Raw genomic sequence first — 16370 nt, forward strand, 5'->3', positions numbered from 1 at the left:
AGTGTTTCCCTGTCTTTCATCAAAAATTTGAAAACTAAATATAGTTTGGGGCAGAAAAAATAAAAGTCAAATGCAATGTTGCCTCTTGACTCTCTTATATTTTTGTTAATCTTTCAGTTAGTTCAGGAGGTCTAAAGAAACAGTTACAATGAAAATACCTGAAATTTATTGTCTTAACCATGTATGCATTACATGTGTATGCATTAGGAGAAAGAAAACTGAGAAGGTTGTTCTGTATTTAATAATATATATGTATATTTTGAAAGAGATTGTGTATTTAGCTAGCACATTGAAAACGAAGGCATTCAAGACACAGCTTCTTAATGATTTTACAAGTAAAAGCATTTCCATAAATGAAACAGCAGGAGTAAAAATTGCTCCAAAAGGTAAAAAAAAATGATATTAGCATGATGTAAATATGTGCCCCAGGAGTTAACTAAGTGGTGGTAAATTCTAGAAGAGACAGTATTTTTAAACCTTACAAGACTTTATAGTGTCTTTTTAAAGAGAAGCCAGAACATCAAGCTCTACTAATTTTGTGACCTATTAAAGATGCATACATTTCACCATTTTTAGTACCTTTTATCTACTGTATTATCTTGTGGTGTCCATGGGAATATCATGATGATAGTCATGTCAATGACCTGTAAGTTTTGTATGAGTGCAAGGCAGGACAGTGCTGATGCCTTAATAATTCTTAGCAGACTTTTCCAGTTATTTTTAATGTTTATCTATGTCACTATGTCATCTTTTTTTTTTTTTTTTTTTTTTTTTTGGTTGTTGTTGTGTACAGCTGAGTTACTCTTTGAACCACATAAATCGAAAGTTAATAACAGAATCTAAAACGTCCATCAACAGTAGAATTGTGGTGGTTGGTGCATCTGATGTTGGAATCTCATTTCTAGAAACGCTTGTTTTTTGGTAAGTTTTTAATTTTATTTCCTTTACTGAGAAGAATACATTACTTTTGTTTGAAGGGGTTTGCTTCTTCCATTTAAAAATCATTTCAAGCTGCTTTTTTAGTCAAAAAAAAGGGGGAGAAAAAAAAAAGTGTAGACATGCTTTGACTCTGTATCCAAGTAGAAGCTGTTAAAGTTCTGAGCCTGTAATTTGAAAATGTAGAGACGTTAGTGTCTCCACCCTGACTAACTGTGGAATTCAGAAGTACTTGCAAGGATACATGTAGATCCTCAAAAAAAAAGCCCACCAAAAATGCGAGTTCCACATACTTACAATCACTTTGACCATTAGTCTTATACAAAACCACTGTAGGTAGAGATTAAGTCCATAGCCCTTCACATGTGCTACAAAGCACTATTGATTGTTAAAGCTAGTTCTGCCTATTGGAACCACAAATCACTGTCTGAATCCCTCCATTCTCCTACCTCATGGTGTTGTTTCCAGAGCTGTGCAGGATGCCTAACACGAGCTTGTTGAGATGTACCCTCATGAGATGTACCCATCACCTAAAAGGCGAAGTAGAATACCTCTGATTCTGATGAGGTGTTTGTTTTGAGTAGTGCTTGGGAACTGGAAAATCGCTGTTTCTGGCCCCTCTGCCATTTTTACTGTAGGCCCTGGAGTGAGCATGGGAAAGGTCTGCTCTCTGGCAGTTACAAGCCTGCCTGGTGGCCCAACAGAAGGACAGGCTGTTAGCAAACATTAAAGAATTTTTCAGCCGTAAAACTGGAAATTGGCTTTGTTTACCTTGGGTTATCCAAACTGGAGTAAATAAACTATAAACTGGTTAAGAAGGGGGATAAATGTATGCAACTGTTTTTATACCTTCCTCTCTCTAAGCCAGAGCCAGCTGTGGACACAGTCTGTTTTACAGACTTTCCAAAATTAGGAAGGGGGACCCTCTCTCTGCTATCTCACTGCTTACACTTTCTATGCCAGTACCCCATCCATACCGATTTTATGGGGTTATCAGAATGTTAGTCTGTGTGAGAATGCAATTGTTGTTTTCCTCGTAGGTTAAACATACACATAAGAAATGTCCTGAAAGCATTGCAAAAATGAACATAAAATGCAAATTCTGAATGTGATCATGACAACAAAGCGCTCATTACAAAAACTAGTGGAGTTTGGCATCTGTATGGTGGGCAGAGAATGGAAAATTTTGCCTACTTTTCCAGTTAAACCAGAAGTTGGTACTTCTACAACCATTAATGTCATCACAAATTAAAATATCATTATAGCAAGAGAAGTTGTTGCACTGGTTTATGAATATTGTTAAATTACTAGAACAGTGAAGAAAAAACATCTGCTTCTTACTCTTTTCTTGGCTCCTGACTTTTAATGTAGAGCATCCTCTATCCGCCTTAGGGTAAGAGCACTTTATTCTCATCTTCCTGTTCTCAGCACTTTTAGGCATTTAGTCCTACTCAAAGTTCAGCTGAAAACATATTTAGCGCTATTAGCTGCTTTCTCATTATTCATCCTGTGCTGCTTATTTCTATGCTTTCGGTACAAAATACTGTGAGGGGAAAAAGAAAACTATTTGTGCACCAACCAGGTCTGTCCTCCTTAGCCAGAAGGTGTCTACCTGTAGTGAACAGGACATACAGATGGCATCAGGGTAGTGGGGAAATCGTTTATATCTCTGAGACACCTCAGCCAGTTGTTTTATTTAAACTATATTCTAGGAAAGAGTTTGTGCAGAACATGTCCTTCTTGTACATAGGAGAGCACTTGTCTTCAGCACTGCACAAATGGAGTGCTCCTGCTTAGGAGAAATTGAGTATTGCTCAGAGAATGCAGAAAGCAAGCTGTACTTAGTGCAAAATGTCACAGAATTTATATTAACATATGTACAAGTTTAAGAAAGATTATTATTTTTTTAATTTTCTTAGCAGCAGCAGTTAAAGAAAGTCTGATCAATGTGAAGGTCTTTTAATACAATCTAGTTTGATTTAGTCATAATTTTCTAATACTCTGTGCAAAGGTTACATGCACTAAAAATAGTTAGATTGAATCAATTTGTAAGCCCCTAATCCTTAAAAAGAGGAAGTAGTTTTCTCCTCATTATTCTTCATACTTAATTATTTTACATTATCAGTCACCATGGAAACACACAAATGTAATTCACTTACCTACCTAACAATTATTAGAACTACATTTTACAAGTGTTTTCAACCTGTTTGAGACTAAAGAAATATATTTTTCAGTGGACAGGAAAATAACAATGAGAACAGTGTCTCCTCCCTCGAGCATGCAGAAGGCTGCCTCTTGCTCCACCGCGCTGTGCCAGCGGCACTGCAGCTCTCGGCCGATGTGCCTGGGGCAGAGTGCGGTGGGGCAGGGTGCCAGGGAGCAGCCATGGGCACTGCGTCCCATCCGCGGGAACAGAGTGAGCTTTGAAATGCTGCTGCAAAGGGGGGTGGATGCTGGGAACCACCACCTTACAAACTGCTGCTGCAGTCCTTTGCTCTGGTTCGTTACTGTGCTTTGAGAGTTTCTTGGACCAGGTCATCACAGAGCTCAGAGCGCTGGTGTTCCCAAATCAGTCCTGGCTGTTTCAAAGGGCAGTGCAAAAATGCTGCAAGTGAGTATATGGAATGACCTGCCAGTAGGGGAAACTTCTTCCTAGTGCTGGCGTACTGTGAGCCTTGGAGTACCACCTCCGATGTGCTTAATCTAATGCCAGGTCAGTGAAGGTGATCTCATTGGGCATGTTGTTTACCATCAAAATAAATAGCTTCTGCTGATTTTCTTTTCTTGAGTGCAGTCACATTCGGATCTGTTCCGAGCTATAGTGCTGCGTTTTTTCAGGACACATAAGAATTTTTTATCCGAGGGACAGGCAGATGTTGGAGGAGGCAGCTCTGGGCAGTGGTACAGCTGTGGGCTTGGCTGTGCAGCTGCCAGCAGGTACAAGTGTGAACGTGGGTGCCCTGAGGGCCTGGTCAGCATGTGAGGAGCTGCAGCAAGCTAGGCAGCAGCTCCAAGGTGCTGCAGAAGAGGGACAGCGAGTTGCATCATAAATTGCTTCAGTAATTAACTTTCATGCAGAAGCACAGCAAGCAGGCAAGCAATTGTGATTCCTACAGTTCCTGCATGAGGCTTCTCCTGGGCAGTGCAATTATGCGCTTCCCCTTGCACAAAGCTGGGACTCTAGTCGCTCTAGCACTAGGATGGGGCATACACAAACTGCAGCAGCATCAGACCACTTGTTAAAGCAATGTAAATTCTGAGGGATGGCTAGTCCTAAAGGAGAAGTAGTAACTGAACAAATATTCCCCTTGTGAGAAAGCAGTTCAGCCCAGCAACGCGGAGGCTCTGCCTCTATTGTTCCCCACCCTCCAAACCGTCGTTGCAACTGGCACTGCTGCCTCCCCGTTGCTGTGGATGTGGGGAGAAAACTGTTTCAGCCTCAAGCCAATTAAATCCAAAACGTGGTTAGGCTGAAACTGCAAGGTGTTTTTAGTTTCGTTTGAGTGACTTGGTGTTAAAAAAAAAAAAAAATCAATCAGGAAAAAGTTGTAACAGGTCCTCCAGTAGATACATCTGACCTTCACTTAAGCTTGCAGTGCTGAGTCACTACCACTGACAAATTATCATGAATGAAGACCCTAAAAAAGTCTGATTTAAGAAATTTTAAAAAGTTGTATTTTTGTTGTCCACACGGAGTTGTATTTTTGTTGTGTACACGGAGTACACATATAGTTTATAAATAAGAAAGCTGTTTTATGCATTCAGCTTGCAAATGTTAAATGAAAATTGGATCTGAAAATGATTTGAGCACGAAAAACCTATTTTCATTAATATGAATATAGAATATCAATAGCTATGAATGTGAGAACAGGGGTAATGGGTTGAATTCAGAGTTCTGAAAATACCAATTCTTGGAGGTGAGCTTCAGCAGAAGAAAGAGCAACTGCAGATAAATAATAGATTTCAAACACTGTGAACACCTAGACATTGAAGTACCAAGCTGAATAGATATCCGTTAAATCATTTTCCCCTACATGTAGTTCCTGGAGAATGTCAGCTCTAGCACATTTTAATCTCTTCCTATTCCCAAAAACTGAAATTATTTAAAAATAAGCTCATTGTTAAACACTAATTTATCAGGAGAGCAGAGTGTTTTGTTTTTTCTTGTTTGCTTTTATGAGTTAAGAATGATGGTCGTAGCAGCAGAGTTAGGCCAGAAAAACATACAGTTCAAAAAATAGCATTTGTACTTAATTCTGGTGAATGATTCACAGAACAGCATGTTAACTAGTATGCTCTCAGGGCAGGTGATTGAAGTTTGGCTGCAAGAATGCAAAAACCTTGCTCACAGCAGTATCTTGTCATTGGTTCTGCTGTAGTGAGCCAATTAGCTTCTTTTCCACCTTTTTGCATATAGCTGTGGAAAGCGTTATTGTCTTCTAATTATAGGGAAAATCCTTTTTAATCCATGATTTCGAAAACCTTTTTAATCCAACCTCTTTTGTAAACAATGCCTTATTCTCTGAGGATGGTGCAAATATACATAATGTACTACACAAAATAGCAATAAATGAATGGCAGCTAAGACCACATTTTGTATGAAAAGGTTGTGAAATACATTTCTCTTTCTATTTGGATGCTTTAAAATGGTTATTGCATTAAAAAGTGAATGTATTAAAGTATTTTTTTTTTTGTCAAAGTCATGAATTTTTCTCTTAAAATAGAGTTAGAATCCAATACAGTCAGTCTGCCTGCAGGACAGCTTCTCCCTTCCTGAGTTAAAGGTGTCTGAGATGAGCATAGAAATGGCTGGGGATTTTAAAGCATGCTTTCTGACAGAACAACTACAACTGCCGTTATCTGGCAGCACAGTATTATACGATATCCTGCACATCTGTCCTGTTTGGCAATAGTTAGCATAATGCTTGCTGTTTAATTAGGCTTTTTACCTTTGCATTTGTCTGAGAACATCTGAAGCCTTCCATATTGCCTGTCACTAATTAGTTGACTAATTAAATAGTTAATGCTTACTTGCTGATCACAGAACTAGCATGTAATGAATGGTTTAGTGATCTTCATTGTTTTATACTACCTGTCTTTGCCACAAGAATCGGTATGTATGTGCTTCCTTTTGACTGCTGTTTTTTCATACCAAGGCAAACCCAGAACAATGTTGTAGTTGACCATGTGTTCACTGTCACCAGGCCCGCATCCTTCAGACATTGTTGCCTTCCATCATTTCTGGTGAATAGAGATCAAGTTGTGACAGAGATAAATATGATAGGTCATATCTCGCCTTGTTGTGTAGTCACTATCACAGTGAACGTTGTCAGTGACTGATACCAGACATAAACTGGGGAGAGGACATGGGTCCTCATCATTCCCAGCAGCCATTTGACTAGCCTCTGCCAAAAAATGGCACTCAATTAGCACCGATGTTTTGTTTATATTCTTGTTTTAGAGAGCTTTCAATTTTAAGTAAGATTATTTCAACTTCATGTACTTGTCCTTTAAACATACGCAAATACTTGTCTCAGACCAAACTGTTCTTTTGCACTTTCAACTTGTATTTGCAGATTTTATTTTGTTAATATTTATATGTCAGTAGTTGTAACTTCTTTTTGTGTATTTAAAGTGATCCTGGAAATAGTAGGTTTCTCATAAAAGGCCTGTTTCAAAATTGATGTGAGTCAGAAGAATTTTTACAGAATTATATTTATCAGGCCTTACCTGGTGAACCAAGTGTGCCATCGGTATGGCTGTTTCAGCAGCTCTGAACAGAGCTCGGTAACCTGACTACCCAGAGCAGCTCTGGCAGCAATCTGGTCAGTGCAGTTCAAAGCAAATAGAGAAGCATTGCAAGTGCAAACACCACATTTACACTTTTCAGTTACTTGCTGAAGTGATAGAGTAGCTGTACTTTCTGTTCTGTTCATATTTATTTTTCTTTGTTTTGAAGACTGCTTCCCAGAGCTGCTGCAGAGGTGTTGTAAGGATCAAGTTCTTCAAACCAGTCTATAACCTGCCTTTGGATTGGTTTGGAAGCAAAGTAAACTTCTCAGACTAGTAAAATGGAGAAATAATTAGTTGGCTGATGGTTATGTTGTGATTCTGCCCTCTAGCGATTGATGTAGATTAGATTCCTGTTGGTCTATATTTACTCTAGCATGCAGTGTAAGGGTTGTGGCAAACGAACATCACAAATCACAATACAAATGAGGGTAGTTTCTTTTTTCTTTTTTCTTTTTTGAATGTGTGATGAGCTGAAATTTTAAATTTTCTGGATTGCTGTAACTCTTGTCCAGATCCCAGGAAGGAGAAGAGCGTGAATGCAGTTTACATTGCAATGAGAGTTGGGTGTCCATAAGATATATTCATGAGATGGTGAATCTTTACCATATGCCCTGTAATCTGGATTCCCTGAGTGAAGATTGGCTAGGTTCGATGGAGCTCCTCAGTGCTGTATCTTGGTTGCTTCCAGTACCCAAGCACTATGCTGCCTTTCTGCGTAACCTGTAGCACACTGTGCTGTGCGGTTTGTTTACCTGGGAGCTGCTAGCATCTTGGCATTAATCAGGCACAACGCTGGTTCCACATTAGCTGCAGGGCACAGGCTGTTTGGGAAGGATGCGCTGTTGGGGAAGTGTCACATTGTCTGGGTAAAGAGAGGGGCACTACATGGTGCATGGTGCTGTACCTCTCAGGGCTGCTTCTCTTTCCCGGATGCAATATCAGCGAGGCAGCTGTGCTCATCAGACTGCCAGGGCTGAGGGTGCTGTGAGGCCCAGATTCGCAGCTGCTACATGCAGATGTTTGAGATCAGGAATTTTGGCCCAGCTGAATCCTCTGCCAGCCATGCCCCCATCCTTCCCAGGCTGCCAGCTTTCTGCCAAGAGAATGTGGTGCTGGGGTGGTGCCTCGGAACATGCAACTTTTATGAGCATCTTCTCTTTCTTCATGCTCTTGCTATTAGGAGGATAAATATTGGTACAAATCTCAAGCTCATCAAATTCAAGGGGAGCCCCACATCCGTGGGCTTTTCTAGGGTACATACTTTTTAATCTGTGTGAAAGCAGCATTGCCAAATCTGTTTCAACCACTATCAGAGTCAAAATTTTAATCTCCTTTGCCATAACATGCAATAATTTGTGGTAAATAGCCCCCAAAAATAAAAAAAGCAACTTAATTTTGACCTTGATAATTGTCCTATAACATTACAAATGTCCTGCTACTGTCCTGTCCTATTACGAGTTGGAATTTTCATTCTCTGTTATTCACTGAAACATTCACACGGGAGTAGACAAAACAGCAACCTCTCAGCCACTCTGTAGTTTTACTTCCCAGTTTGTGGTGCCTTTATTTGTGGAAAATGGTGATGTGACTTTGAATCTGCCAGGTGATTAGGTTTAAACAGCTAGAGACTGTAACTACCAGTGTCATCATGAGATATCCCTCATTTTCTGTCTAGAAAAATAATTGCCCTGTTTTGTGCTTTGAACAGTGTGAAATACTGAAACATTCGTGGAATGAAAATTGAAATTTTAGTTAGGAAATGCTATAGCAAAGGCAATGGCTAGTGGTACTTGGATTTGGTCAAATTCAAAGCCAACATACATTTGGGATGACAGTGCTAATCTTGTAAATTTTGTAGGTAGGGGTGTTCCTGCATAGGGATATGTATGCATCAGATTCAGATGTGTGTTTTGTATGGGTAATGGAAACAACTCTTCAGATTTTGTTCTGTTCCGTTGTATAGCAATTCATAGTATAAGGTCTTTGCCATGCTTTTTTAATAAGCAAGATCCTGAAACTACAACGAATCTGGGTGAATATTGTAGTTTTGTAAAGAGGTTTCTAAGAAACCTGTCATTGGGTTGTATGACCAGTCAGAATATGGCTCATACGATGCTACAGAAATGCAATTTGTGTGGTAAATGTGTAAATAAGCAAGTACCTATGACTCAGACCTCTGTGCCCATTCAAAGCCTTGTATGTACCTTGCAAGTACTGGCAAGACACAGTCAGACAGTAGGAGAAGAGAGCTGAACGAGAGAGGTGGTTAAGGGATGGGGAAGAGCTTAATGGTAAAATTGCAAGGGTCAATATGGGTTGAGAAACAAAGTGTGGAAAAGAATTAGTCTAACAAAGGAGAAAAGCCTCAACTGAATTAGTTTAGAGTCACAGTCACTGGAGAAGAATGACGCAAAAAAGAATAGGGGAAGCTGAGTTGACATAGGTGAGGAAAGCAAAAAATGTTGCTGGGAAATGAGAGGTGGATAGAAAGGGTAAAAGCAGTGACAGGAAAAGGGTGGCAAGGTTGTTTCAGAGAAATGAGTTATGATATGGAGAGGAGTTTGACAGAACATGGAAGAAGACATGTTTGGTAACATTCAGGGAGTAGTCGAGATTAGGGGGTGATTTAAAGCTACCTAAAAAGGAGAAATTAAACAAAGAATTGAAAGTACAAAGTACAGAGAGAAAAACATAGTTTGTGCCATCGAATACCAAGTTTGTAGAGAGAGACCCAGTGAAGGAGAGCAGGCAGCTGGGGACAGAGAAATACTCACAGCATCACTGAAGGCTGTTACTGAAGGGTCAAACTAAAATAGTTTAGTTTTTTGAAAGGATTCCTGCATAAGATGTCAGAAGTGGTGGTCATGTCTTTCACAGCCTGGGCTTGTAGGCTGCTCTCCTTTGGAATTCAGCATCTGATACAATTAATCAGCAGTACAGCCATTGGGAAGTTTCAGGAAAAAACACTGTACTTTATTTAAAAGTACCATTCCATCCAAATGTAAGTGTTTTTAAGGGCAAACATTTTCATATAAGGAGATAGTTACTGGGACATCACAAAATGTTTTGTTGGGGTTTCTTTTTTAAAATAAATTTCATCTTGAAATATTTAATAAATTAAAATCAGACCCAAACATTTCCCTCTTAATCTATGTTCTAAATAATTTAAAGAGTATTTTCTGAAATTGAAATCAGTGGTGTATTTCACCAATGTTGTGGCCTGTCTTGGAACAGAAACAGTCATGTTCTGGGATGAAGAAGGTGTGAATTTTCCCACTGAAGTAATCAACTGACTTACCTATTGCCTAGGGCCAAAAGCGTTAGTCACATTAAATGCGAGCTACTGACAATCAGATTCACTTATTGTTTTAGTTTTGCTGTTGTTCTTCTTGACACATCTGTCACTGGTCTTTGGAGGACGAATTATAAACAAGCAGGAAGAGGAAGAGTCTATAAACAAGCACAGTTCATAGAGCAAATGAGTATGTGGAAAACCTCTTTCTTGACTCTTGCATTGAAAGGTGTCCCAGTAAAGACTTTATTGTTATCCCTTCTTTCCTTGAGCAAATTCATTCACAATCATAACACTTTTTTAAAAATGTTGATCCAATGGAGAAATGGCTTATCTTTGTTTACTTGTAATTAGAGATGGATGACTTGTAGATGGACATCTGTTGGTCAGCAGTTAAGCTAAAACCCTGTTCTGAGGTTTGTAATTGATGCACTCACTAAGGTTCTTGAGAACAGAGGCTTTTGGTAATTGTTGATGCAAACAATAAACCCTTTCTGCTTCGGTCACTGACTATCTTACCAAAAGCTTACTAACTAGGCAGTGTAAGATCAGCTGCAGAGCCTTCATAATACCAGGATGGCATCACATAGCACCACACAGGGAAACAGTTCTGCTGTGTTATTTTCACATAGCTTCATATCTGATTCTTACTTGTCTGAGTTGAATGTAGCTGTTTGAAGTGTGGGAGGAAGAGGAAAGGTAGAGGTTTTTACAGCTCTGCCTGAGACAGCAATGGGCTTTGTCTGAGTAAACAAAAGCAATTTAGTATACTGCAGTGTGAAAATGCATTGCTCGTAAAGGTTGCTCCTAAAGTCTATAGTACTAAGCAACATATTCATCACTTAGTGAAAATATGCATATGTGTTTTTTTTTTTTTTTTTTTTTTTTTTCACTATTATTAGCCACCTTTGCTAAGCTGAGCGTTTTTATTTGCAGTTTTGTGTGGATCTGTAAAATGTGTTAGAAAATCTTTTCCTTTTGGAGATGTCTGTTCTTGAAGTCATGTCTTGATGACCTTGCTCTTGAAAAGTGTGGGGTGCTGATCTTCCCCCTTTTTTTTTTTTTTTTTTAAAAAAAAAAAAAAAAAGGTTTGCATAAATTGTTGTATTATTTGTGTCAAGAAGAGGTTCTGCCTATACTTTCCTTGTGGGGTGAGACCTGTACCTGGACACGTGGACTTTCTGTGCCCTAAACAGCAGGGTATTGCCTGCTGGGACTCGTTTTGTATCACCTCTCTCTCATTCAGGGCTCCTTCTTCCCCACAGAAGTCATAAGGTTCATTTTTTTGTTGCAGAGCAGTGGGGAAATTTCTCTGAATCAGAGTTTCATTAATGCAAGAAGTTCTCAACCTAATTATTGGAAGTGCTGAAAACAGACTGTTACCATTTTTAGAATTATCTAGATCTGCTGTATTTAAGTGCACTGCTACATGAAAGTTGAGGATATAGTGTAATTATGACATTTTGGAATTTTGGAATACCAGATATGAAAGTTAAATTGTTCAATGATTATGCATACAGGAGATCAGTAAATGGAGCTACATATTTTGGTAGTCATGTTGGTATTATCTTCTGTAATCCTTTCTTATTTTATTTTTTATGAATGACTGGAAAACTTAAAAAAAAAAGTGTGATGCTTAGTTTCAAATAAATTGAAACATATAGGCTCATGTAGACTATTTTGCTGCACTTTATTTGCTGTCACAAAAGTGATTTGACTCATTATTCGTGATAATGAGGGATTAATGAATTAAATAATTCATTCAGACAACTTTTTCACCATCTAAACCTATGTTTTTGCACCACACACCCAAGAAGGAAAAGCATGGAGGCAAAAAATCCTGAGAAACTAGCCAGGAATATTTGAACAGATTTGCAGATATACATAAATGACATACTAAAAATTTTGTTCATTTGTTCCTTTTATTTTGGTCACAATAAATTGGCAATCCAATTTAATTTCAAGGACGGGTGTTTAGACTTGCTTTTGTAGCTGTCCACTAGAACTGTGCAGTGAAACCCTACACCTTTTACTTATTTCCCTAGATACTCTAATCCCTCCCTGCTTCACCAGTATCTTTGTGCTGTTCTTCCCTTTGTATCCACAGCAACATGAATCCCAGCTGGAATTACTTGCTTCTGAAATGCAGGTGCACTTGTTTAATGTTGCATTGGTTCGGGCTCTTAACTTGAAGACTTTTTCAGCAGATGGGAACCTGTGCTTTTACCATGCTCCCTATAAGGCATCGGCATATATTTTAGAAGCACATAAGACATTCTCTCTTCTACCTGTTTCTCAGAGCCTTTGTTGTTTTCCCATTATTAAGAGCTTTTAGGCATCAGTAAGGAATCCCCAGCCATCATAAATAAACCATCTTTTTGTTAGTCTAGAAATAATAATGATATGTGGAGAAAAGGGTTGAACGATGTCAAGTGGTAACATGCCTGACAGTCGCTGTCCCAAATAGTCAAACCCATTACCTGCCTGTAACTCTGTGTACCACTGCCTGACAGTAACCACGGCCAAGCACCTACAGGTTGCTTGTATTTTTCAGGCTCATATTTAAGTGCCTATATATAAATTTAAAATACTAAGCTGAGGCATACCAGCTGCACTTCTCAAATCTACCTTTATAATCGTCATGGCTAGTTTTTGCTTTTATTTTCGTACTTAAAGATTCTGATAATTTTCATGAATGTCAGTTTGTGTTTAAACCCAATAATTTTGATCCTTAGGTGATAAAGAATTTTACTTCCCTGTTTGCAAATATGACCATTATTTGCATGAAATTGACAGAGATAATTATTTATTGCCTGACTTTTTTTTTGAAGGCTCTGCAGTTGTCAAGTTTTCAGCACATCACAAGTGTCTAACCTTATGCCCCATTGGCTGTAACAGAATCATAGAATTAGAGAATTATCTAAGTTGGAAAAGACCTCTAAGATCATCTAGTCCAACCCTAATCCAACCAGAGCTCCTTGCTGCAGCAAATGTGGCAAGTGGCTTAAGTGCTAGGGGGAGGATTGTCTTCTACTGTGGAGGCTTTGCCATTCATCTCTTTGTGGAAGTCAGTTAAAAAAAAAAAATCTGTTCACCTCCCACCATCTGCTTCCAAACTGGGGAGGCTCCCTGCCATCCCATCTTCTCCGCTGTGCTCACCTCTAACCTCCAGTCTTCCACTGTCTGCTCAGACAATGCTTTACCTCACAGTTTGTGGTTGCAAACCTTGAGTTCTTCTTTGCAGAAGAAACGCAATTCATGTCACCCACAGTTTGAGCCACAGTGTGGTTAGTGGCCACAGGGCTGCTTAACAGTGAGCCTTTCTCCAAACCGAGGTGCCCGTGGGGTGTCTGCCTCTTTCTGTCGTGTGACACCTCAGTGCCAAGGGACAAAGGACCAAAGCCAAGGAAGCCTGCAACTGTTCTTCGCTCACTTTTGGCAATTCCAAGTTGAGATCTGGGACTGGAAGGGTAGTATCAGGTACCACCCCTGGGTCTCTTCTGTTCTGCCTCTGACATCAGCACCCCCTTTTGATAGCTTCAATCCAATTTCCTTTGTGTATTGATTTATTATTTTTTTTTAACACAAAATAGGAATCAAAGTTATTACTGATTTCATCATAGTATTTCAAAGACTTGCTAATTAATGATTTGATGCCTACAAGATGAACGAATGGGAAACATGAATTAATGTTTGGGGCGTATGGGAATGCCGTGGGAGTTCTGAGGTAGAAGTAAGTTGTTAGTAAATCATACTGAGTGAGAGGTCTGAACTGAAGCCTCACATTTGATGGGAGAGAACTGAACAAATACCATATGGACTAAATAGAGGTACAGCATCTGTAGAAGAAAATAGTATGTGATCAGATCAATAATGTGCACCATTGTGCAGCCATGCAAAACAGGTACATTATTGTTGCTTGGGACCCTTATTCTACCATTTTTCTGATGCTTGCTTGCAGCATTTTCATCCTGACTATAGTTAATGTAATTTAAACCTAATGTTATTATAGTACCTGGATTTGGAGACATTGGCAAGCGGCCATTGGGCAAGTAGAGAGATGATTTCAGCTCTGAGTTGAAAAGAAACTTCGGTATTGGGAGGGCAGGCAGGATAGAAGAATGTCTGGGATGACTGTGTACTGTTGTAGCCATTTTCCTCATAATTACGTGTAAACTATGTGGCAAGCAGTTATACCATTTAGGTGTGTATAGTTTATTGCAATTACTCACATTTGCACCCAACTAGAAACACTCCATTAGCACAGATGACATCCTGTACACTTTAAATTCAGTTCAATGTATTGGGATAACTGTCATTTACCACTTTATATCACTCAAACAGCATAATGTGGCCATAAATGAAGAGCAAATTCTATTTACACCCACTTCTGCAGAGTGACCTTAATTTAAATGAGAATCAGGCCCATAATCTGTATAAATATATGCACTCTGTTACATTAAGGTTATTTATTACATTGTGCTTGGCCTGAGTATGCATGGAGATTTACCATAGATAATCCATAATCCAGAATTAAACTATTAATACGCATTTTGAGAGTGGCAGCCATAACCTCAAAATTCCTTGGTTTAAGAATGACCTTTAACTTTGTTTGAATATATTTTTTAAATGTATGAATAACAAATTAACATCGGTTGATAAAAAACATTCTGATTCCTTTGTACCATTTGCATCAATCCATACTTAACTTACACAAAGCCTTGAAGATTAGAAGGCTTAATCACTCATAATATTTATTTGTTTTTAAATGTCAGATCACATTTAGTTCAACATACTGTCAGTCTTGTTCCCCTCCACCCTCTGGTGTTAATGAAACTACAGAAGTAAGTACTCTTCTTTTTCTGTACGAAGACACAATCTTAGCAAGATGACAAACCACGTTGTGCCTCGCCTGTGTAAAGGAGTTGTTTTCTGTATCCTCCTGCACATGGAATTGAAGTCTGTCTTGTTCCCCTGATATGGCTTCCTCCTTTCAGTAGACCTGGTGCAGGAAGCAGCCACATTTCTTGTTGTCAGGAATAATTTTTAACTTTCCTGCAGCCATGTCTCTGCTTATGGAAGGTGAGCTATGAACAGCAGTAGCTGGTCCCAGTTCTCCAACAGAACCACAGCTTCCTGTGTTTTCACATGTTGTGTGATGGTGTACTGGAAAGAGTGCATTACTCATGAAAATGACACAAAGAAGTACAATGCTCTGGACAAGACCTTGCATGTTTTAGAACCCTGCTTTAAGCATAATACATTGCAATGTTGCAGAGATTGACTTCCCTTGTAGCATGTACTCAACAAACGACATAAAAGTGATAATTAGAGTATTGCACAGTTTTTCACCAGGTGTCTAAATAACTGCAGATTTCCAGCGTGATTTTTTTTAAGTGCTTCTTGACCTTTCTTCTGCTGGTACTGAAGCACATTCTTTGATCCACTCCTGTTAAGCAAAGTGCTTGAAATCAGTGAGACTCACCAGACTGTGTACTGGATTTCGTTTTTCATTTTTTTCCAGCCTTTGAGCAAAGACATGCTGGTCTTGCAATATCTACTGTAGTCATGGAAGTTAAGTCCTGCCAGAAAGTCTTAGGATCAGCATTTCTAGTGACATCAGAGAATCTAAATATTTCTGTCAGGATTGCGACAACGTTGTGCTACAGCTCAAATAAGAGCCATAAGGATGGACTGGGGAAATCAGTTATCTGTCAATACAGCTTATAACTATATGCTAAAAAGCACTCACATTATAACTGTACCAAATGGAGCCTCAGAAAAATTTCATTGGTTTAACTGTGGCATGTCTTTCTTTCCACAGTCCGCACCTGAAATTTAACAATCTGACCTTGATTTCAATTCATGGCCTTCCAGGAAAAGACCTTCCAGCCTCCAAACATAGAAGATTTTTAATTAACAGGTTTGATTTAATATCTAAACTCTACCATAGCTTCAAAGGAAAGCATAACACTTTGTAATTTTCTGTGAACTTGTGCTAAATTTTAAATAGGAACATAGGCAGGTGCTCTCAAAATAATGCAGTCTCTCTATAAAACATGCATTCACCTGTGAAATGCATTAAATATAACTGTTACTAGGGAAATAGCACAAAGCATTACTAAAGCAGTAACTTCAGGGTAGTGGTCCATCATGTTATACCAGGATGCTGCTCTGCTGTCCAAGACTTCTTAGATTGCTTAGATCTCCAGGCTAAGGATAGATGACAAAAGATGTATGTTTGATGTTTAAATATTGCTTAATTTAACTGCCATGAGTTTTGTTCCAAATAATGCTGATAACCTGTGAGGGAGCTGAGTATGCAGGGGAACATTTAAGATTAAGTTGA

General features: G+C 38.9%; 1 protein-coding gene across 1 annotated transcript in view; it reads left to right on the top strand.

Annotated features, from left to right (window-relative positions):
* The window catches only part of CFAP61 (cilia and flagella associated protein 61), a 104124-nt gene that overhangs the window by 48732 nt on the left and 39022 nt on the right, over positions 1-16370 (top strand). Inside the window, exons 17-18 of the mRNA XM_032183662.1 lie at positions 794-921; positions 15846-15944. Of these exons, the coding sequence (XP_032039553.1) occupies positions 794-921; positions 15846-15944 (227 nt within the window). The remainder of the gene's footprint in view (positions 1-793; positions 922-15845; positions 15945-16370) is intronic.

The sequence above is a fragment of the Aythya fuligula genome, chromosome 3 (genome assembly GCF_009819795.1).
Source record: "Aythya fuligula isolate bAytFul2 chromosome 3, bAytFul2.pri, whole genome shotgun sequence".
NCBI lineage: Eukaryota > Metazoa > Chordata > Aves > Anseriformes > Anatidae > Aythya > Aythya fuligula.